The 22,531-nt window shown below is 51.2% G+C and overlaps 6 protein-coding genes across 6 annotated transcripts; 1 reads left to right on the top strand and 5 right to left on the bottom strand.

Annotated features, from left to right (window-relative positions):
* Positions 1-424: 424 nt before the first annotated feature.
* On the top strand, positions 425-1,296 carry HO133_009620 (uncharacterized protein; the record flags this gene model as incomplete). Its single annotated transcript, XM_037300481.1, has 2 exons — positions 425-512; positions 584-1,296. 2 exons carry the CDS (start codon positions 425-427, stop codon positions 1,294-1,296), a joined length of 801 nt encoding a protein of 266 aa, XP_037154329.1.
* A 1,449-nt stretch (positions 1,297-2,745) lies between these two features.
* On the bottom strand, positions 2,746-4,103 carry HO133_009619 (uncharacterized protein; the record flags this gene model as incomplete). The annotated part of the gene is given in 4 exon segments (XM_037300480.1): positions 2,746-3,387; positions 3,506-3,524; positions 3,539-3,793; positions 3,865-4,103. 4 exon segments carry the CDS (start codon positions 4,101-4,103, stop codon positions 2,746-2,748), a joined length of 1,155 nt encoding a protein of 384 aa, XP_037154328.1.
* A 1,253-nt stretch (positions 4,104-5,356) lies between these two features.
* On the bottom strand, positions 5,357-9,003 carry HO133_009618 (uncharacterized protein; the record flags this gene model as incomplete). Its single annotated transcript, XM_037300479.1, has 4 exons — positions 5,357-8,004; positions 8,064-8,282; positions 8,334-8,405; positions 8,463-9,003. 4 exons carry the CDS (start codon positions 9,001-9,003, stop codon positions 5,357-5,359), a joined length of 3,480 nt encoding a protein of 1,159 aa, XP_037154327.1.
* Positions 9,004-10,819: 1,816 nt separating this feature from the next.
* On the bottom strand, positions 10,820-13,959 carry HO133_009617 (uncharacterized protein; the record flags this gene model as incomplete). Its single annotated transcript, XM_037300478.1, has 9 exons — positions 10,820-11,718; positions 11,777-11,944; positions 11,999-12,065; positions 12,117-12,871; positions 12,955-13,287; positions 13,374-13,423; positions 13,511-13,592; positions 13,651-13,747; positions 13,846-13,959. 9 exons carry the CDS (start codon positions 13,957-13,959, stop codon positions 10,820-10,822), a joined length of 2,565 nt encoding a protein of 854 aa, XP_037154326.1.
* Positions 13,960-15,003: 1,044 nt separating this feature from the next.
* Positions 15,004-15,474, bottom strand: HO133_009616 (uncharacterized protein; the record flags this gene model as incomplete). The annotated part of the gene is made up of 2 exons (XM_037300477.1): positions 15,004-15,344; positions 15,402-15,474. 2 exons carry the CDS (start codon positions 15,472-15,474, stop codon positions 15,004-15,006), a joined length of 414 nt encoding a protein of 137 aa, XP_037154325.1.
* Positions 15,475-17,150: 1,676 nt separating this feature from the next.
* HO133_009615 (uncharacterized protein) lies at positions 17,151-22,525 on the bottom strand (the record flags this gene model as incomplete). Its single annotated transcript, XM_037300476.1, has 2 exons — positions 17,151-18,083; positions 18,143-22,525. 2 exons carry the CDS (start codon positions 22,523-22,525, stop codon positions 17,151-17,153), a joined length of 5,316 nt encoding a protein of 1,771 aa, XP_037154324.1.
* Positions 22,526-22,531: the final 6 nt, after the last annotated feature.

Raw genomic sequence — 22,531 nt, 5'->3', positions numbered from 1 at the left:
CTATTATTCCGAGAACATAACCCCTCACTGCTGAGCTTTTTATTTCGTAGTTCTGAGCCTCAGTGAGAAGAGTACAAAGATTACCGACTGACGTATTTTAGGTGATTTTCTGAAACACCAACTTTGCCAAGGCGAGGTACCACACCACCAACCAGTCACACCATTCCACTTTCTTCGTTACACATATTGTGTCCGAGGGTGCAGCGCAGCAGCCTTCGGTTGGGCACTGATGTAGCTTCACTACCATAACAACTCTACGCTCACCGATGATGTTTCGCGATATAAAGGGGAAAGGAACCTGTTGCGCCTACATGTATCTCTGAGCTACCATTACACCGCATCTGGAATCCCGTTGCTCGTGCCAGAAATCAAGTACAAATATATTCCCATTCAGTCCTCCTTCCTTTTACCCACCACGCAAGCCATGGACAAAGGCAGATTCGCCGTTTATCGAACCGTTGATGTCAACGTCGTGGACATCGTAGATCGACTAGGGAAAGGAATCACAGGCAGTCAGCTCACAGTCCCTAACCTCCACCCTCAATGATCCCAAAATAGCAGTGATGGTACTAAACTTGCGCAGAAGAAAAGCACCATGACATGTGGCACGCAATCCCCGAATCTTTCATCGGCTCAACACCAACGCAATTAATCCACCACCACCGCTCCCGCTCCAAATCCCTCAACCAGTCACTCCTCGTTATAGCCGATCGCCAAGATCTAGCAGCCGAAGGCCTCCTGGTCGTAAATCTCGATTTCAAAGGCTCGATCGATGCGCTCCGCCAGAAGATCTTCTTCGCAGGGGATTTCGTGCCGTCTGTCAATATTGGCAATACGCCGTGGGAAGAGACCTTGTCGAACGCGACACTGCCCCTCTACCCCCGGAGAAAGTTCGCCGTGTTCGCGGACCGAGGATTCCACCCGAGGTACCTGATGACGGAGGCGCTCAAGCGGATGAACGCGGGGCTCGGCAACCGGAGGGCAGAGACGGGGTCTATTTTTGCAGATTGGGAAAGTGCGCCAGGGGATGATGTCGGGGAGATTGTGCGGTTTTGGAGAGAGAATGCCCGGGAGAGAGACTGGGATGCCAGGTATTTTGTTTTGGTTAAGAAGGATGCGTGGGATCAGGGGAAGGCTGATATGATCAGCCTTCAGGATGGTCAGGACAAGGCCCATGAGACCACGATTAATGTGGATAGAATTGGGGAGGTCTTGGTGCAGCTGTACGTGGGGCTGATTACCTTAGACGAGGTGAAAGAAACCAACATGGACAACCAAGGTGGTGCTGGACCATAGGAGAGCCTCTTGACAACTATGTCGCTGGCACACTCAGTGAAGAGAATAGGAAGCAACAGAGCTGCAACGGTGTCAGAGATGGTGCTTCGCGTGTACTGAACCTGGTGAGGCCGGTTTTGAAGTGTTCGTAGCCGTCCGGATTTCATAAGAAGTGGACGCGAAGTAAAGTATCGGATAACCACATTCGAAAAGAACGTGATCGACTCCACTTGTTCCATTGGCTAAAGCCGGCAGATGTGCTTAGCGAGTACAATCTCCCCCACGAGCATGGATTCCACGACGGGTCAGCGCCCAGCCCGAAACAACCCGATGCGTAAATAGCGTCAAACGACGGGTAGCCACCTCTCGAAGCAGTTTCCGTTGATCGTTTCCCCCTTCCGAACGCGACGCCGATGAGGCGGATGAGTCCCGAAACTTTCTCTCGTGCTGAGGGAGCAGGATGCCGCCCTGCTGAAGCCATGCGTTGAAGATAGCGGCGCGGAGAAGGCGGTCGGGGATGATGAGGAGAAAGAAGGAACGGCGGGACGACCTTCGATGATCGAGTCGTTTATGGATTCGGAAGGCTCCAGAGAGTATTTGGGGGGGAGGATAGTCAACGCCACGACCGCTGTGACTCCTCCCTCGAACCATCCGCTCGCTACCCCCCACATACATCCTCCCCAAACACCACCCCCCCATCCACGAGTAGCACTCCAAAGCGAGATACCACATCCCGCCACCTCCCCCCGTCCACCCTCACGGCGGTTGGCGCATGAAAACGCCGAGTGCCGTTTTCGCGGTGCGGGTCACCGATCGCACGCGGCGGTATCTTCCCCCAAGCGATGCTTGCGGTATCCAGGTCGGGAACGGACCTGTACCGAGGGGGACGGCGATGTCGGTGACCTCTGTGCATGACAACTTGGACTATTGATTTTCGAACCGTGCGAGTTCGAGTGAGAGCGCTGGCTGCCGTCGAGTTACTCATGGCGTGCGTTTGGAGAGGGTACTTCGTGGCCTTTTGGGAAAGGGGGCGGTCGATCTGGCGTAGGCGTGGGATTAGGGAAAAGTGGAGATTGTGACGGTGCTGGCGGATGGGGTTCCGCGAGTTTGGGAGAGAGGTGAGATTGGTTGATTGGTTGGTTGTGTGAGGGAGAGGGGGGTGGTGATGTTGATGCTGTTCATGGCGTGCTTAACCCACTGGCTGGTAAGGGATGGATGTAATGGTCTGAGAGTCGCGAAGGCTGATTGGGAAGAACACGGGCTGAATTTTGGAAGAGATAGTGGATTATGGCTTTACCATACCTATGAACAATTGTGCGTACACTTGCCGTCAAATCATCAATCATGTCTTCATCCACGGCCCACGCCATCTTCGGCCCGTGACCTATAACCCTCATTGAATCCAACCACAGATCCTCACAAAGCGGTGCGCGACCCATTCCACAGGCTCGCCCCTTCCACATGGGAATCTCAAACAACAAGCTCATCCCCCCTCTCCACCCTCCGCCTCGCGGTGCCCAACCCGTTGACACCCCGCTCCTGATCCTTGCCGAGCCAGGGCTTCAGCGCCTCGCCCAGAATGCTCTTTCCGACAAAGTAGATGATCAACCCGCCGATGATGCACACGAACGCGATGGGGTACATCCAGTGTATCCGTTCATGGAAGACCTTGACCCCGATGACCACGCCCCAGAAGTTGCCGGTCAACAGACTGATGTTGAAGAACGCCGCCGACGCGAGGCGGAACATGATCGGAGCGCCCGAATAGAAGAGGAGCAGGCAGAGCGTATACCCGGTCAGGTACCCTCCGACTTTTCCGTCGTTCCAGACGGACTGTCTGTAGCTCGGTCGGTCAAAGATGCCCGTCATGGCCCCGTCGATGAACATGCCCCAGAACCCCAGCTGGCCGACGACCTCGTAAAGCGGTCTCTTGCTGACCAAGAACTCCTCCGCCACATTACTCATGCCGTAGAAAGTGGCGCCCACCAACGCAAACAGATCGCCTTTGAGCTGGTTGCCTCCGGTGACGCCGCCGAAGCCGGAACCTTGTGTGATATGGTCGCTGCCGAAGAGAATGCCGACGCCGCCGATGCAGATGAGGATGCCGATGATCTGGGTGGGGTGGTAGCGGACATGGAGGAATATCGAGGAGATGAGGACGACCATTACGATAGCCCAGAAGTTAATGAGCTGAGCGGAGAGGATTGTTCCGTGGGGTTGTTAGCTCTACGACTTGCGCAAGAAGAGAGCTATAGAGACTTACGTATATCGATAAGCTAGCACAGTGAAGTAATTCCCCTCGACATCCAGAAATGCCAGAATAATGTATTTCCAACCATCCTTAAGCATGAGCTTGATCCATCCCTTCCAGCCATACCTGTAGATTGTATACGAGCCATAGACCAGGGTAAGAAGGATGTAATTCCACAATGTCTGAAACGCAGGGATGGAAAAGGGTTGCGCAGCAAGTAGCGAAGAGAATGTGTTTGTTGCTGTGATGCAGAGAGCGAGGACTTGTCTTTGTTGCACCTGTCAGCGCTCCGGATGCTCATACCATTGGTGTCACTGGGACGTATGGAATGGTTATACCCAAGCAGAAGTACGAGATAAAAGTTTCTCGTCCTCAAGTATGCAAACCAGCCTCCCTGGCTCGCCTGGATCTCGTCTGCATTCTCTCCAGTCCTTTCGTCAGGCGCTCTATCGTTGATCCCGATGACCTCAGGCGCAGCGTGCACGGGGGAAGAGCTGCTCGAGGGCAAGTCTTTGGTGTCGCCTGTGACCGGATCGACCTGGTCAATGGCTGAGGATTTCCCATTGTGGGTGTGCATGTTTATGCGCCTCGAGCTCAGACAGGGATTGTAATGTGGGAGCAAAGCAGCTGGTAGGCAACGGAAAGGAGTCTTTGAGGGGGAAAGTGAGCGCAAAGACTCGAAGTCGCTCACTGTGTCGCTGGAGTAAGAATGCGGTAGAATATATTTTCATTGACTGTGCGAAAGGGAAAGGGAAAAGTCAGAAGGGTGCGAGTGCAAATGTAAATGCAAATGCTGCAGTAGTCACTCTCTGCCCCACCCCACTCGTCTTGGCGATGTGGGGGAATTGAAGGCCCAGGCCCAAACTAAACAACATTAAAGAGCATGCATCACCCGCAATGAGGCCGAGAGTACATTAGTAGATTGAGTGTCTGGAGAGACATGCTAAGCGTTGCATGGCAATGGAAGAGTATATGTGGGGAGAAGAAGGAAAGAAAACATGGACGAGCATCTTTGCTAAAGCCGCTCGGAAAGCAGTCCCTCTCCATCAAACAGCAGATGTGAAGCTCGGCACACGAAGCAGAATCGAAAATATCAGTGTATTGTGTATTAGGGAAGACGCATCAAGACTGGAGAAAAGCCGATGTTGGTAGTGCTTCCGAATGCAACATGCTTCGGTCCTCGTCTTGGACGGCAGTTCATCTTTGAATTCATCTTGGCGACAAGGTAGTCAAATTCTTCAACCAAGGTCTCACCCACGCGTCCGAGGCCCTCAGGCTGAGATATTCAACAATTTCAATTCTGTCTCTTCTCTATAGAACCAGACCTGGGCACCCTGGCACCCAGAAGCATTCATTGAGACACACGCGACAGCTGGCGACCTCATCCACCCCACGCTGTGTGTCTCGCTGCTTCGCTCTTGTAGCCTCTTCTCACTGGCCCAAACTCCAAGTAGTGCCGCATCACTGCCATCCAAGGGAGCATTGTCGGAACCGGACGACAGAAGACGCGACTGACGCGCTTGCTAGCCCAAACATGAATGCTCTTCTCAATCCGAAAACCGTTAGATGTGTGACAAAAAGAAACCCCACCCCACGCCGCTATGCATAAAAGACCCTCCAACGAGATATCCTATACAACACTCGTCTGACCTTCTTCAACTTCTGAATCCGGGATGTCTGTAGGCTTGACTTCGTTGAAGAAGCTCATTTCGTCTTTGCTGGGCGTGCCCGTCATCGGTGACCCCCGCATAATGGTAATCCACACTCGTAGTCTCTTGCTCCTACTCCAAAAATGCAGGACCTAGAAGCATAATTGGAGAATCCCTTGTATCAACCACCTTTTCGCTCAGCTTCGTTGGCTGGCATCACCTCACCGGGTAGTATCTGTATCTGGCCCGAGCTAGGCCTTGACTTGTTCTTCTTGCCCTTCTTGCCCGACTGCTGCCATCCATTGACTTGCGGTTGCGCCTTGGCGTTTTCCAGCGTATGCTGCGGTGTCTCTTTCGTCCTCGGGCTCAGAGGCGACCGAATCGACTTGGCGCTCTCTGCAAGTTGCGAAGACGAGGTCCCGTTGGGCTTCTGCCCCAATGTCCCATTCAGGCTCTGCTTTTCCTGTTTCGCACGCGCGAGGTCTGCATAAGTGGGTATACGGAGATCTAGCTTGGCAGCGAAGCGCCCGTTACTGCGTCGTAATTCTGCTTCTCCAATCTGTCTTCGCCATGCTGCTGATGGCGATGGGGTTCGTACTTCACGGACAGGTGATAGCAGTGGAACAGGGATAGGCATTGGTAGCTTCTCAGTTCGACCAATGAAGTGGTCTGTTTTCAAGTCTGGCTGTACGTTGGGTATCACGTCTGGCTTTGAGGCTGCAGCAGGATCGCGCGCTGCCCCAGGCGAGATTGGCATTTCAGCCTTCACAGACGGACGATTAATCTCATGTTCTCCAAATTGTATGCCTAGGCCACCGGCAGATCTGTTCAGTTTCTCTGTCCGGTTATTTGTATTCGAAGAGGTAGTGATATCGTTCAATGGAGGGTTGGCACGCCGCATGATCGAATCTATTTTGCCAACTCGACCTTTGGCCAATGTGCTGGAAGGTTCAGCCGTCATGCGCGCATGAAAATACTGATTGGGGTCGTCCTGTACAAATCCATCATCAACACCATGATGGTGGTTTGGCGTATCCATTTCAGTAGTGGCGGGAGTCTCATACAAGCGGTCGTCAGAACCCGACGTTGCTTCACTTATCGTCGTAGTATGGGATGAAGCCTCTGGGATCATTGGATAATCGGACATGTTCCACTCATCAGAGCCGTTTATTATTAGCGGACCGGAAGCACGCGAGCCTGGCGCGGCAATTTGGACCCTATCCATACGTGGCTGCAAGGGTCCAGAGGGAGCAGACGATGCAGATCGAACACTGTAAGCGCGATCGCGGAATGGGAGCGCAGGTGACGGAGATGGAGACCTCGAGGTATCCCTCAGCCTGCTGAAGTTTTGAGGTACACCTCTAACACGAGGATGTAAATCTTGATATGCTGGAAATCGTGGGTCATCTCTGTAAAGTCGCGGCGGCGGCGAGTCGTTCACCCAGTACCCCACATATTCCTTCGGCACATCCTCTTCCAAGGGTTGATCCATTGGTAAACGCCTTGGATCCTGATACATAGGCACCTCAACATGTCTGTATCGGCCTTGCTCAATTTGATTGTATAACTGTTGCTGGCGGAATTGCTGGTATTGCAAGAACGCAGCACTATTGAGAGGAAGTGGAGGTGCGCTCTGTGCAGCCACGTTCACGGGAATCGGTCTAGCCGGCTGCGAATGAGATCGATGGTTTGCAGCATGCGCAATTTCCGCAGCCGAAGAACGGTGTAGGCTGCGTCTCAGGTCCGGTTGTGCAGGCTTCATTGAAGGAGATGAAGGTTGTGTATGTACGTTTGGCTGCGATGTACCTTGTACCTGTGGATATGCGAATGGGTAGAAGTATTGCCCGCTTCGTATGGGAGCCGTGAGGGGAATCTGATGGTTTTTAGGCATGGGAGGGGGCTGTCCTGGTGCTCCTTGATGTGGGATTAACGAGCCATTCCTGGATGCGTGGGTAGCTTGGGCCATTTGAGCCTCAAGCTCTCTCTGAGCTTGTATAAGCCGTAACTCATGTTCCTGTTGTTGAAGGAGCTGAAACTCGTTGAAGAGTCTGTCATGGAGGCGAAGCTGGTCGTACTGGGCTTGTAGAGGGTGCTCCCGAGATGAGTAGTCGCGACCCCTGATCCCTTGTAGCCCACTTTGAGGAGCCACATACTTGTTCATGGCGGCGGCGCTGGATGCTCTCCTGGCTCCCTGCCCCGAACGGTGGTGCTGACCATGGCGGCCCCCTCCTCGAATACCATGACCTCCCCTATTGCCCCTCGTAGATGACTGCGATTGACTCCTGCTCCGAGACAACACAGGTGGCGGCTTCGGCGCGGGCTTCTCCCATATTCTCTCTTCCGCGGCTGGAAACTCGTACTGCTCAAGACAGTCGGCAAGCTGTGCCTCCTTGACTAGGTCGAAAGCCCGCCTTAGTTCCAGATGAATACCTCGAAAAGAAATATCATCTGCTGTGTTGCCAAGATTCCTATCGGTATTGAATGGCTCTTCGACGCAGAGGCGGTTGTTCTGCATTAAGTGCCACTTCTTACCTTCTTTTGAGATCAATCGCCCCTCCCGAACAGAGACGACCCATTTCTCATAATCCAGATCGTAAGCGTAGCATCTGAAGAAGCTGAAAAGGAGTTCTCCAAGCGTTTCGTTATTTAGCTTGCCAAAGCCACGAAACCGCTCAAGGTCGTCGTTGAACCCAGCACATCTGCTATCAGAACCTGCTTGGAGTTCGTGGGGTTTTTTGTGGAGGGAAGGTAGGACGGGAGGATTTCGTGTTTGTAGGAAGTTTAAGATTAGACATATCCAGGTATAAGAGCTGAGGGTACCACCTAGGGCTATTTTGACGTCTCAGCAAAGATAGATCAGAGGTAGGTTGGGGGCTGAGACCACGTACCAGCATCGTTGAGTATTCGGCGTTTTGTCCACTGCTTGACAATCATGGCGAGAGGCCGCACACGCTCATCAATCTCCACGTAGGTCTTGATCATCCGTGTATTCTCCAAAGCCAGGGTGTTGTTGACGTTCATATCGCAAGCAAGTTGCAATTCGGGATCCCAGAACTTTACTATAGGCACTTTCGCATGTGGCACGCAGACAACTCGTTCCATCCCATCTGCATGAGAGTCAGTATGATCGCAACATGAAATGACTGCAGACTCCATACGGTCTGCAAGTGCGTTGGCTAGCAAGCACACTCGTTCCAAGATTTTCAAAGGTGTCGTAATGCATATGTCCACTAGTCCTTGTCAGTTCCAAGCCAGTATATCCATTCCTGAACTACTTTCAAGCTCACCGTCTGAGTCGTTGGTACACAGCATATTTCCAGAAGACCCAAAGACGTGCACCGTGATGTCGTTGCCCGGCCATTGCTGATTCAATATACGTTCTAGCTTCCGCACAAATCTTGCTCTCCTCTCGTCGCTCTCTCTTGTCGGAAGTATCCGGTCATATAGCTCTCTCATATCTCCACTCAGCTTTCCCTCGTCGGCAGGATTCAAAAATTTCTTTGGCATCGTCTTTGCTCTTTCTAATTGATCTCCACCTATTGAATAAGGTATCCGCCTCCTCGAAAATGCCATGCCAGTCTCATATCTGCACCCCGCAATTGAGGGGGGCTTGTTCTGCGACCGCACGCCATTGTCATCTTCGGAGTGTGTTGATTTAGGAGAATTCTCTTTCGCTATTTTGGTAGGAGATGGTGAGCGAGCACCGAAGGAGAGTTTTCGCGCATGCTGGGAGGGTGTCGATGGTAGTGAGCTTGAGTGGTGGGCCGTCAGGTGTGGGCGTGGCATGGAGGCTAGCCGGAAGTCGCTCAGATCCTCTTTCTTCGGCATCGTGAAGAAGTCCTCTTGTCACCGGCAGCGTGCCACCTTTTGATCTGAATAGAACACAATTCCCATTGAAAGCTGTTGCTAGCGTTGGCGCCCTCTCAAGTGGGCCCCTGTCTGTGAAGTGTTGTTTGTGTGTTGGGAGAGTATGATCTGAAGGGTCCCCAGATACCTCGCCGAAGACTTTAGGTGCAAGAAAAGAAGTTGGTAGCGTCTGTGTGTCAGTAGAAACGAATGCAGATCTGTCCGATATTCTGTACGGGGTAGAGTGAGACGGTGTAGAGGGGTGTGTATCGTATTCCGGCTGCAGTGCTGCACTCTCAAAGACTGCTGCTAAGTGAAATTTTCAGGATGAATTCCAATGCACAATGTACCTAGGGAAAGCCAATGCGAGGTGAAAGGTATGTTTGTTGGCATATAGATTGTAGGAACACAGACCCGTGGTCGTGATGGTCCAGGGGCGTTCCGCCACGAGGTTTGGGAGGGACGGCGAAGCAGAACACAAGATGCTGGACTTGATGTTGCAGTGAGCAAAAATCCTGGAGAGGAAGTGACGACTGTGGTGAGGGGGGAATTTGATTTATCTTGGAGAGGCAAGCAGGGGCAATTGTTCTGTCAAGACACTGGCGCTAAGTTGATCATCACCGTGACGGCGCTATTCCGTCTGGGGGGTCCTTTATCACCTAAACCTTTACGGAGTAAGCAGCATTCATCTTACATGCTCACCGAATAAGTTGTTGAGAATCTGTAGACAGATATCAATCATCAAAGTAATTCTTACTAAAGTTCCCAATTTTCTTGTCTATTTATCTACTTGAGGAAGCCGACTTGTTTCACAATGTCCGGGAAATTTTCCCCTGTCTACTGCTCCGCATCCAGCGAAACCTATCACAAAGAATATGACTGTGTACCAGTCAGTGGCATAGTAGATGACAAAGATTCCCTAAACCTGCAAAGGCGAATTCATGAAGGCTGACAGATCAATGCCTTTGTTCTATACCTCACCTTTCCACGTGGACTTGGACGTGGCGGGAAATCTACGCAATGAGGTCTTGAGTCAGCCCCTATAAAGGTATGATTGCCACACCGGCCTACTGTGTATTGGGAACGAAGGCTGGAACACTGCTATAAGGGAATCCACAATGTCCTCGATAGATCCCCGTGATGAAAAGTTGTGCAAGTCTCAGGCACCGTCAGGGGTTGACAAGTTGTGGTGTTTTATGCATAGACCAATGGAAGGCCTTTGGTTGCGCTTCGGATCCAGTATGACTTGCAATAGATCAATGGCCATGCGAAAGCTATGCAGATTGTATATTCTTGTCCTTACAGAGTTCGAGTCGAGTCTCGTTTTTGTCTTTCGAATCGAGTCCTCACGTACGGTAATATCTTTGGCAACTCGTACCTGCGTTGAATTGATTCGGCGCGGGAGCAGCCTTATCGTTAGCGCCGGTGATGTAAAACATTCCCTCGATCCCTGGGGGCTTCAAAGTTAATTACTTAGGCATTTGGACAGGGAAGTGTGCCCTGGGAGAAATGTCGTGGGGAGCTTCATAGCTCGCTTCAGAGTGCCTCACAGGCGGTGAGTATCCCAAGATATTCAAAGTCATAATATACTCATGTAGCGAAAGGCATCTTCATATCATACAGGTAGCCCGCGGCAGCTTTTTCTATTTTCAGAGGCCCCTTTGCCCCTGTCCCTGAAAGCATCCTTCGGCATCAGCGCCCTGCTACTTGATACCTTCACCCTGATTGATGAGCTGTTGCCACAGTATCCACGTGGACGCCGGTTTATTCCCTAACTACAACGCTAATTCATGAACCTTCATCCCCCATCATCGCCTTTGGATCCTGCTTCTGAAACCGCCTTTTTGGCGCTGAGCGAGATTTCGATCTTCTTCGCACTGGGACCGTTGGTCGGAGAGTCGCGGTCATTCTTGAACCCTTTTTTTCGCTTGAGAGTATTGTGGCCTGCGGCACTACCAGTGTTCGAGGCTGAGGAGCCGGAATTCCGCCGCTTAGTCGAGGACAGTTTCCCAAGTTCATCTTCGTCATTGTCTTCTTCTCTCCGGCGCTTTTCTGACAAGCGCTCTGGCGGCGGGGTTTGGAGCATTGGAGATGGTTCTAGTTCGGGCTTGGTGCCGAGTTCCTCAGGTTCTGGTGGGGTTGTGTCCATAGAATCTTCGTCGTCGTCCGGATAGTCGACCAGAGATTTCAGCATTGGAGAAGTTGTAACCCCATTCATCTTCGCAGCCTTTGATAAGACCGCCTTGGGCAACGGCTCGTCCTCATCGTCTGATGTGTTGAAGTACGCTTCCTCGACAGCATCCATCTCCTTGACGCCTTGCCATCGTTGATTGCCATTGACGTTTGGTGTCCGATTGGGGGTACTCGTGCTGTCATTGCTGAATAGTGTGGTATCTGCATCCGGATTGAAGCCTTGCATTTGTTCGTAGCGATGCAGGAGTGATTCAAAAGTGTCGACGTAGGTGATTTCTTGAAGTTTCGAACGGAAAGTCTCCACAAGATGCTCAATCAGTTGCTTTATGTTCTCTCGTTTTATGTATTCGAAAAGCTCTAAGCAAGCAGAATTCAGTAGGTTGTCACGCGGCATTGTCTCGTAAACTATGTTGAGGATAGGTGCGAAGTGGTTCTTTTGCATGATCTGCCGGTTGTAATATTCATCTTGCAAGCCTATACACTGGCGAAAGAACTTCAAGGCAGCTATTGCAAGAGTTATTGGCCAAAGCTTACACATTCCACGGAGGGCTCGGAATCGTACTTAGCTTGAGATGCTTCTGCGGAGCAGAGAGCAATTGCGCTATTCGTGAGGAAATGTCTTCCGAAAAGATGTAATATTTACTTCGAAATTGATGTGTACGAGAAAGATAGATGATAATCTCGACCAAGTGATTGAACAATTGCACCTCATGGAATGTGATATCATTCACTGGCGACTGATTAGTTGCCGTCTGAGTTATGTTCGCAAGGACCTGCTACTTACGTGTTTCCCTTTTCTCAAGATCCTTCAGGGGTTGAAATAATTTGCTCGCGGAATTATCGTAAAAGTGCTGGATAAATGACTCAGTTTGGGGGTTTAGTAACGGGTTTACTCCTCGCACCTTCGACAGAAATTCCCCCGTCTGCCTTGCAATAGCTTCTTGAGATTGGGCCTGTGGAGGTTGTTGTTGAGGTTGGGATTGGGGCTGTTGTTGTGGTGGCTGGGTTGGCTGGGGCTCGAGTAATACCTTAATTGCGTCGGCAGCTTGAGCTTTGACACCTAGATCAACTTCGACAAGTAAGAGCTCAATCAAAGTCTCGGTGAGTGGAGTCTTTTTCTCGTTGATGGCTTTGTAGATGTAGGCTCGGACCATGGCAGGATCGTGGTCTATCATGGCAACCAGTATATCCGTGCCGGCCACCCGAATGGATGCTTCCTTGTTCAAAATGGCAAATGTTATCACACGAAGCAACCCATGGTTGATGAAGTTGGTGTAGAGAGTGGCCCGCGGTGTCACTTGGAGGCTTTTCGCTATTGCGCAACAAGACTGAATGAACCCAACAGCGTCCCTTTTCCGCTTGATATCGGCCGTAGGATTGTCTATTATGCCAAATAACTGTTCGAGATAACCCGGATTGTTCTGTAAATGTGAGATTATGTCGACTTGATTGAAGAATATGAGAGAGTTAAGAACGCCAAACGTTGGATCATCAAGGATCCTTGCGAGAACCACGTCCTTCAGATAGGTAAGGCGCCATGTAGCGTGTATCTTTCTGGTGATGTTTGGATCTGCGATGGACAGAACTTCCTTGTATCTCGAGTTGTCCTTGAGGTATCGTCGGTGATTTGCCTTATGGTTTGGGAAGTCCGGGTCGTCTGCGACACCAGAGTATCAGTATCTAATAGGGTAAAACCTGCATAACATGATGGTTATAGCGGGGTTGGCCCTGTGTACTCACATTCTAAAGCGCCAATCACCCCAAACACCACCTCTTCGTTGACAATGTGGTCAATGATCTGGCTGTCATTTAAAAGGATGAGCATTTTCATGATGTTGCACAGCCAGTGCAGGTCCTTCAGCGACTCAAGATCCTCTGCCATCTCCACCAAAGGTATCAACTTCCGGATGTAGTCTTCACTGATGACGAACTTCGCCAGCGCGTCTCGACCTTGCGGCGTGGACGCTATTCCACGCATCGCGTGCTCGATATCATCCAAATTCCCGATCTCGGGTTGCGGAAGGACCAAGGGTTTGGCGAAGCTCTCCATGGCGTCGTCTGATAGGGCGTCGTCTAGATGGCGACCCAGCCAGATTAGCGCAATCCGAAAAGAGAAGCAGAGCGTAAAGAAGAGCCTGGAGAGAAGTCCGAGGACGTACCTGGACCTCCAAGTGACAGTAGCTGTTGTTGTACTTGACTAACGAAATCCCTGTAATGTAATCATGAGCCTGTGTCACATGCGCCTTCCTTCACGAGCCAAAGAAGCACGCAGTACTGTAGATTGGCAAGTACTAACCAGATGGTCGCACAACCCTCTGCCTCTTGAAAACTGAGAGCCATGTCTATACCACTTGTCTCGGTCCATACGATAAGGGTATCTGCATGCATATGAATGAGCCACCATTCACACCATACATTGTCGCCATGCGCGTTCACCTTGCTGTTTCTGGTATCCATCGTCCTTCGTTATCTTCGTTTCCAGAAGCAATCGCTCTGGGCTGTCTTCCGACTCGACGTATATCTTTGACTCATCCTACACCCAGATCAGCGTCGTGTCTTCCGCTTGGTTACAGGACATCCCCAGGCACGAAGTCCCGTAATTACGGTTTCCCATGCCTTTTGATCGCTTACATTGATGATGCGTCCGGTGCAGAACCCAGTCCCCCGATCGAACCAGTCATTGTTTTTGAGCTCATAAACCTTGACTCTCTTCTTCTCGTTCGACGGCGGCACTATCAGCGCCATAGCCGGAGCCAGCTTCCCAGCCAACTCTGCTGGCTGAGAGAGACCAGCGGCGGTAAGCAGACACCACAGCAATGACGGTACTCTTCGGACGCAGGATGAGTGACACGAAGCGCGGGGCTCAGAGCCTTCGGTATGACGAAGCACGCGACAATAGGCGAACCAGGCCGAGAAAGCAGAGAGAAAGCCCCCCCCTAACAGTAGCGACAGTGTTATTCACGGACGTTTCCGAGGTTTGGAACTGCGCGAGGTCTACCGGACCATGACGTTGAGCCCGCAAAGGACTGTTGTTCTGGGTACTTTGTTGCGTCAGGGGATACCGAAGGCTTCGCGCCGAGTGAAGCATGGACTGTCACCGTCCGCGATGAAATGTGGTGGGGTTGATAGCCGGGATAATTGTGAAAACAGTGGGGATGCGTGAACCAGATTGCGGCAGTATGGAGGCTCTGATCCATACACTCGGCGTGCTTGTCGCTTGAAACGTAGTGGTAGCGGTTTGATCGTCTAGCTTATCAGCCTTAAGGTGGCAAAAAAGAAGACGGGAACGAGTAGATAAAAATTGAGTCTAATTTTAGCCGAGTGCCAAGACATTGGAAGTTCCGAGTCTTCTATTTCTTTGGGAAGCCTGCTTCAACCTTCAAGGCACTCTACATTTTCTCTCAGTATATCTGGATGCAAATACGGAGCCGCCTTCTCTAGGAGCCTAAGTGAACTTGATAAGTGCGCCAGGCTGGTCTCTGCCTTTTCACGTGTCCCCGTTGTCAATGTCAATGACCTCTCTCTTCTTTGCATGGTAGGAAGATTTATCTGCTTTCCGTATTGGACGACCTACTCTACACGCAACGACAAAAGTAATCACTACTTGCGCAACAATTTCGTACAATTGTCTTGCATTCCCTGGCTACACCCTACCACACAACACTTCTCCTTGCAACTCACAGAGCCTTACTATCATCCATAGACTTCTCTCCGAAAACCATGAGCTATCAGCATATCAGGAATCGCGGCTAATCTGGAGACCTGGTGGCAGCATACTGACGTTGGTGCCTAGTGCCTGTAGACACTGTCCGCATTTTTTGCCTTCCCGTAAAGGCTGTCTCTCTTGTAGAGACTGTCCTCGTCCTCAGCCTTCTTGTACGCGCCATCTTTCTTGTACAGCCTATTTTCATCCTCGCGCTTCTTGTGGAGAATTTCGTACAAACTGTTCCTCTTGTACACGCTGTCGTAAAGGCTATCCTTCCTTTCTAGGCTGTCTTCATTCTCGCCCTTTTTGTAGAGACCGTCCTTCTTGTAAAGGCTGTCATCGTTGCCTCGTTTGGTCAAGGTGTAGCCATTGTTGTCTACCTCACGCTTGAACTGCGTAGACTCGACTGATGCATCAATGGCCTCTACATATGATGATCAGCTTAGGTTGTACCATTTGAAATGGATTTTGAACGACAAACTTGGGATGGCGGCAGCCGCTCCAAGATAGACAAGGCAGAAAGCCGGAATGAAGGTCTTTGGAAGCAGAAGCATAACGCTGTATGAATGTTGGGCAGACGGCTCTTTCAAGTGCTCAGTTGCTGCTTCAAGGCAGTATAGATGCCTTGGGGAAGAAGTTCGTGAAAGAATTGCTTGAGGGCTCGAACAGCTTGAGCAGGCGCGGAATGAGATCCTCTTAAAGCACACACCACCAGCAACCCGGCGGTAAGCTGTTGCACCATAAAGTGGTCTGTGCGACAAATACGCTTGAACCGTGCGCGTGTCCTGCCTTTTTGCCGTGCACATGACATCAAGGGTCTGCCAATCGAAGCATCTGGATCAGTGTCTATCTCAGCAAGACTTAGATTGGAAAGGGCCCTCTCGAACCAGAGCTGCAAGAAACTGCACGCTAAGGGCAGCAGCGGCCGCATCTCTAGGTACATCTGAGACATGTCTGTGATGGGAGTCGTAAAAAGTGAGGGGTACGGCGGGACGAGACACGGGATATGCAAGACGGGAAACAGAAGACGGGATACCAGTCTGTAAAACACGAAAGCAGTACAATTGAGACAAGAATGTTGAGCCAGTCTCGGAGATCGGATCAACGAGAGTGTGGACTGTGCACCAAGCACCTAGTGTTATCTATAAAACGAGGCGAGCAGGCAGAGCGGGGCGAGATGGCTTGTTGTGTTCTTTCCTTTGGAGGTTCCCTTGCCGTTCAATCCATTCATAACTAGATTGCGTCTGTCAACATCGCCTATCTGCTTCTTTGCGTCCATCTTTGAACGACAGGCGGTAGAGCTTCGAGATCATCGGAGTCCTGGTTCTACAGCACTTACCTCCTCGATGTCAGGCTAGATGTAATCGCTGCGGTCCCGTCGGTTTGTCGCCGCCTCAGCCAGATCCACGTCCAGCTCTCCAGTCCCTCTTGCACGAGAACGCCTGGATCTGAGTCACACTAACCGCCCATTCAATGTGAAATGAAGCAGAGCTTTTTGATATCGAGGCATTGGACCTGCCAAGTAGAGACCGCGAACTTGTCGGTTGCTTTACGCAGCGGTGCAGAGCGCGGTTTCATACTCCATTGGTATGGCAAGAAGACATGGTATAAGGCTGCCAGGCTTTCGGATGTTTCTGTGAGATCCAAAATGATTGCAATGAGCAGGAAGTCACAGATACGGCTGAATGTTGGATCATTCCATTCTAGGTGGAAGATGTCTGGGAAAGAGGCCTGTTTTGTTTTTGGTGGGAGGTGGTCCATCGGGTGAACATTCACGCTGTTAACAAATTCAACACTTTGATGATGGCGAAATGCTGATATCGGCTGGTGTTGGTTAAGGTCCTGGTAGGACGATCTTTATCGTTGTCTATTGAGCCAGGCTTTATACGAGTCTTGAATTGCTTGAGTTTTTCAGGCGAGAACCTCAGGTTTAGAAGAAAAATATAATCATTAGTTGAAACCCTTTTCATTCCTTAAAGTTGTCAATTCCATTACCCAGTGGCCATTAGAGAATGCCAAGGTTACGGAGTAGTAAATCTTGACGCCCAGTGCAGATAGGTAACACCGCAAGCGCTCGGATACGGCCTGTAAGGCCGGGCAAGCAGAATAGAGTACATTCATCATTCAGTCGTTGAAATCCGAACCGAGTTCCACCAAACCGAATGCTCCAATGTTCTTCATACACATAGCCAAACGGGCATCACCCTGCATCTCCGTACACCCAGCCTCTTTACTCCTTTGAACCCTCGTTAACAATCATCTCCACCACGACCTGACATCGCTCCCACTCTGGGTGCTGCATGCAAAGCTTCACCGTCCCCGCCTTGCTGCCCTGAGCCCCACCGCCGCCATCATCAAGCAGTCTTACATCTCTCCCACTAATCATCTGTCTTAGCCTGCCATTGACTGCGTTGCGAACTTCCACATATCCCCCAGCATGATCCACAAGGATAAGATATGTGCTATTAGCGCTAGTACAGAGCGCGGCTTGTTTGGCCTTCCCAACGAACTCCAAAACCACTGCGCGAGACACATCGCCATGTTTGTTGACATAAATGCCTACTTCTTCGAAAACCAGCAGGAACTCAGAGTCCGAAAGGCGGAACATTCCGAGGGGTTTCTGGTCACGGATGCGATGGGCGATGCTGGCGCAGTCGGGAGGTTTGAGATCGGGGACTGATATAGGGAGTTTCTTGTCTAAATTCATAACTTCAATACCTTTAGCAGTACTGATGGCTATGCTGCTATGAAACAGGTTGATGGTGTAAGTCTCGCTACCAATGTAAAACTCGTCGAAGTCGCGGAAGAACTCGACGCTGCCCTTTTTAATGCCGAATCGGCTTCGCGCAGACGAGGAGGTGGAAGATTTTTGGTAAACTGGCTCAAGTACTTTGAAGATGGACGAAGCACCCTCGCGTTTCTTGTAGAAGACTAGAGCGCGGTCTTTCTGGCGACCATGGGCGAAGAACCCGACGTCGCGGGTGCCAGACAGTTTTTGAGGGGCGCGTCTGGCAGAGTCGGAGGCACTGTTCGGAGAAGGGGTGCCGGATGCGGGGCAGACGGTGTCGAGGTGATAGGCTATAAGAGACTTATCCGAGATGAGGAGGAAGAGGGAGAATTCTTCGAGTACAGCGATTTGGGTTACACGTAGCACGTGGATTGCCTGAGACGTGGATGTTAGCACGGCTATGGGAGATCATCTGGAATGTTGCGACTGCTTACTCTTGTCCAGCCTCTGGAGTTGCCGTTATTAGAAATGTAGACTCCGTAGTCTGTGCCCACAGCCACCATCGGATTGCCATAAGGTTGGTTGAATGCTGTTGCGCAGTTGACTGCGGCCCTGCAAACCGGGTTCGGCCGTGGGCCTGTGTCTTTATACTTCTCCTCCACCTCTCGGATAGCACGGTCTAGTGGTGTACCGGAGATCACTATAGTCTTGCCCATGCCAGACATGGCGTCGTACGCAAAGGCTGTGTCCGCTACCACTCTCAACCGGAACGGTTCTGCACCTTGCTTGTACAGCGACGCTGCGTGCCTGGTCTTTGCTTCTATGATCTTATTACACCAGTCTGACCGGTTCTGATGTGTGGGTGCGTAAAGCGTGTACACATCGTCGCGGCCGAGATGCTTAAACCGGAAGGGAAACATGATTTTCTCATCCTTTGGGCTGTCTATCACAGTTGGGGCGGTCATTGTCCTGCTAGAAGCATTCGTTGCCGTTGATGCAACAGAAGAGGCTGTGTTTGTATGCACAAGCGCGCCTGGACCAGGTGAAGACATAGATTGTCGGCTTGCTCGGGTTTCCTGAGGAGTGTCTACTCTGGTGGTAATAGTAGTGACAGTTCCTAAGCCCTTCATTGTAGACTTTATGACTGGGGGATCGTCCTTGCTTTCCAAAACCAGGAGATCCATGGGTATTGGGTTTTTGGACACATCGTACTTCTCGTACTTCAAACCACCAGCTGCGTCTCGCACAGATACTATCTTCGCCAGAACCAAATAGTGGTCAAATAATATAGCATGGGTATCCACCCAGCCGAATTTGTTCTTGCCCATCCTTTGCAAGTCTCCTTGGAAAATAATTTCCCTTCCCAAATGCGTAAGGTTTAATTGCACATTGTCCATTCCAGGCCGCAATTGCAACTTGCCAGAGAGCTCTGCCAGGCCGACGTTCTTTGTCATCTCTGCAACTCGCGTATCACACTCTAATGTGACTACCTTGATCTCTTCAATTGCTATCGCGAGATTCGACTTCTCTTCCGAATCTTGCACCGTGTTCTTGTGCACGGTAGAAAGCAGGAGTGTATAACGTTGCAGTCTTGTGATGGGTGCTTTTAAATAGGTATCCCAGCCAAGTCGTCTGGAACGATCATTTGCTCTCATTTGGTCGAGAAATTGTCGGAAAAGAATGTTACGATCGGACTCTTGACGAATCAAATGAGAAGCATTAGGGAAAGCTGCTGCATATTCGATGTACGCGTTCTTGGCTTTCCGGATCCACTCGCGGAAAATATCACTAAAGCCGACGATCCATGGGCCTTGCTCCTGCTGGCGGTACTTCAACTGGGCAAGAAGATAATCCTCATTAGCTTGTTGTATGGCATCGGCCCTACCGAAGACATCCCAAAGGAATTTGTCTTTTCTCTTGGGTGGGAGAATAGGAGGCTGCCATTTGGAAAGCTCGTCTCTGTAAAGTACCCTCAGTACATTCAGCTGGTCCATGAAATCGTCCTCTGTCGTCACGATCTCATGTAGATTGTTCTGACGTTCAACCTCTTTCTTATCGACGTTTTCGATGTCTGCTTTCGTGACCTTGTAAAAGGTTGGCCAATCCTCGGCCTTTCGCTGAGGTTCTAGAGCCTGAGTTTGCAAGTTTATTTTCTTCAGTGTCCGCATGCAATGATGAGAATAACATCTCCCTGGCAACGCCTCCACGTGGACACGAGGGGAGTAGCAACCAGTGCCAGTAAGTTGGAAAAGAACACCGGACATTTCAGCGGTTCCGAATTTGACCCACTCCTCCTCTTTGAGGAGAGTGCCCGAATCATACATAGACCGCACAACTTTGGCGCCAAGATTCTCCGCGTCGGCTGTGTTCATGGTTGGTACTTTGTGAGTGAAGAGCGCAACGATGCCCTCAACAATTGCTTGTTCCTTGAGGTCCGCTTCGCCTTCGCTCATCTCTTTGACCCACATTACAACAGAGCTCAAAGCCCACGGTTCGGCGCATTTCTTAAAATCAGTTGTGGAGAGTTTCGATGGATTGAACTTACGTCGCTTGCCGGCGGGTATCTCTGGAAGCCCAAGTATCTCTGCGCTTGGGTTCATTGACGGGTTCCCAGGAGAGTCGATGCCATATACAGATCCTGCGCGGAGCCCCATTTGCTGCTGCTGCCTAAGAATCTTGGCTCGGTCTGCGTCTGTTTTTGAGCGTATCGGAGGAACTGTCTGAGGTGTGCTGCTATGGCTTATCAAGGATGATGATCTTGGTACAGGCGTACCCTGAGGGGTCAATAACTGGTTGTAGGCGTCAGGAGCTGCAGGGAACGTCGGCCGCCCATATTGGTCATATTGCAGCAGTCTCTCTGGATGCTGGTATGTGCCGGCAGGCATCAGCTGAGGGACTGTCCGGCCTTGAAATGGCTGCACAGGCGCTGCTGGCAATGGTCGGCTTGGACCTACGCCTGGATGGAAGAACATCTCTGGCATACTATCTCGTGGAGGGCTTTGGCCACCTGAGTTGTAAGCTCCTTCAGATTCTGCTAATGTTGCTTCGTCGCCATCTTCGAAGCTGAGCCGTCGCGGCATACTCCCTGGTTCCGAAAGGCCACCAGTACCAGCTCGATCGACTCGTGCTGGGGCAAAAGGATGTATGTATTCTTGGCCAGGGATTGGATAGTCGTACTCGACACCTGAGAGGTCAGAACGCTGTGAAGTCCTGGTTGCGGCGAAAGGTCGACCTTGGTTATCCACCTGGTTTGTATAGCCGTAGCTATCACCATACGGTACCTTGCCAGAAAAGCCACCCCCATAAGTGTCCATGTCGATATTCACATCGCTATCACTACTAGGCTCGTGATATCTCGAAGATTGCTGCGATTCGCCCGATCCTCTGTACGGACCCCGACCACTCTGCCTTCGGGCCTCGTCTGCAGCATCTTGTTCATCTGCCATGTGCATGGCAGCCAGACCTGCCTCTGCTTCGGCATCGCTTCTATCGCTATATGCATCATAATTTACATATTGGCCTTCAGCTACCTCTCCTATATGGCCATTAGAATGGAGATGCGAAGTGCCATGGTTGAGCTCGGCTTCAGTGGGCTGGGTGAACAAAGGCTGAGTTGCCTGCGTTTCGTCTATTGATGCATTCGCGGGCGGTCTTGCAACTCTTGGACTTCGTCTCGAGCTATTAGTCGGTGCTCTTCCCATGACCGCAGCCTCAACTTCCTGCATGAGATCATCATATCCTGGAGTTGCGTCCGAATTTTCATGCGAATCGACGTAGCCATTAGTACCGCTAAAGTAGTCTGGCTCAGAAACCGCCTCAGACGGAGGACCTGGAAGCGGTCTCGCCTGAGGGTGCCGCCCTATTGTATCGCTTCGCTGCGGCGAATGTTGGGGTGGGGTCGGTCCAGGTGTTCCTGGTGTGGGTGGTAATGAGTTGTTCAAACCAACAGGCCTGCGATGGATAGCTGGAGATGGGATGCGCGGACTACCGTTCGATGTGTAGTTCGGTAGAGGAGGTAGTTGATTATGCAAGGAAGGCGGACGAATAGAGATTCTTTCCACTGAACTTCGAGATGCTGAGATTCTTTGCGAGTGAGATTGCGCCTCGGGCGCTGTGGTAGAATTCGAAGGGAACGCATCTCGACCTGGTGAGAATGGTGGAGGCGGAGGAGCGGGCGGTGTATAGAGTGAACTCGTAGATTGAGGTTGGGAAGTTGGTAAGGGAGGCAGTGGTTGCTGCCGATACGGTAGCTCTGGGAGAGCATTCGCGTATTGCCATCTTGGGTCTGATCCGATCTGGGGGGGAACACGATTGCCATACCGCTGCTCGTGTGGTCTGGGTGGTGGTGGAGGAGGTTGATTGGACGAGTAGGACGAGGATGCCGGGTGAGGTTGACTTCCGTAATTTGACTGGTACTGGCTGCTAGTTGGCTGATAAGCAGCCGGTACATATGGCTGACAGGCTGTACTGAAAGTGCTGGCCGTAGCACTAGGAGGCTGTGGACTGTAATGCGGTTGCGGCGCGCCATACTGTTGCGGATTGTACGAAGGCCGGGAGCTCGGTGGGGCAGGAGAGTTATCTTGGTGTTGATATCCTCCACCCCCTCCGGTACCGTAGGACGTCGAGCGCGGTGGAAATGACGGACTTTGAGAGGCCCTGTATAGCTCGTCCTGTTGTAACATGGCATTTGGCCCCGGCCTGTAACCTCTGTTCTGCGCCATTAAGTCATTTACTTCTTCGGGGAATTTCCCGTCGTTCCCAGGATCAAAGCTCTGTGTGCTCCGCACTGTCGAATTCCCCCCAGCCGTTCGTGATGTTGGGGAGCTCTGAAAACGGCTGTGTTGACTTTGGGCTGGTGAGCTATAGGGAAAAGCCATGGTGGC

This window comes from Letharia lupina (assembly GCF_014066315.1).
Source record: "Letharia lupina isolate WasteWater1 chromosome Unknown contig_7, whole genome shotgun sequence".
NCBI classification, from domain to species: Eukaryota; Fungi; Ascomycota; class Lecanoromycetes; order Lecanorales; family Parmeliaceae; genus Letharia; species Letharia lupina.
Note: the sequence above shows the minus strand (reverse complement) of the source record. Positions and strands in the feature narration are given on the sequence as shown.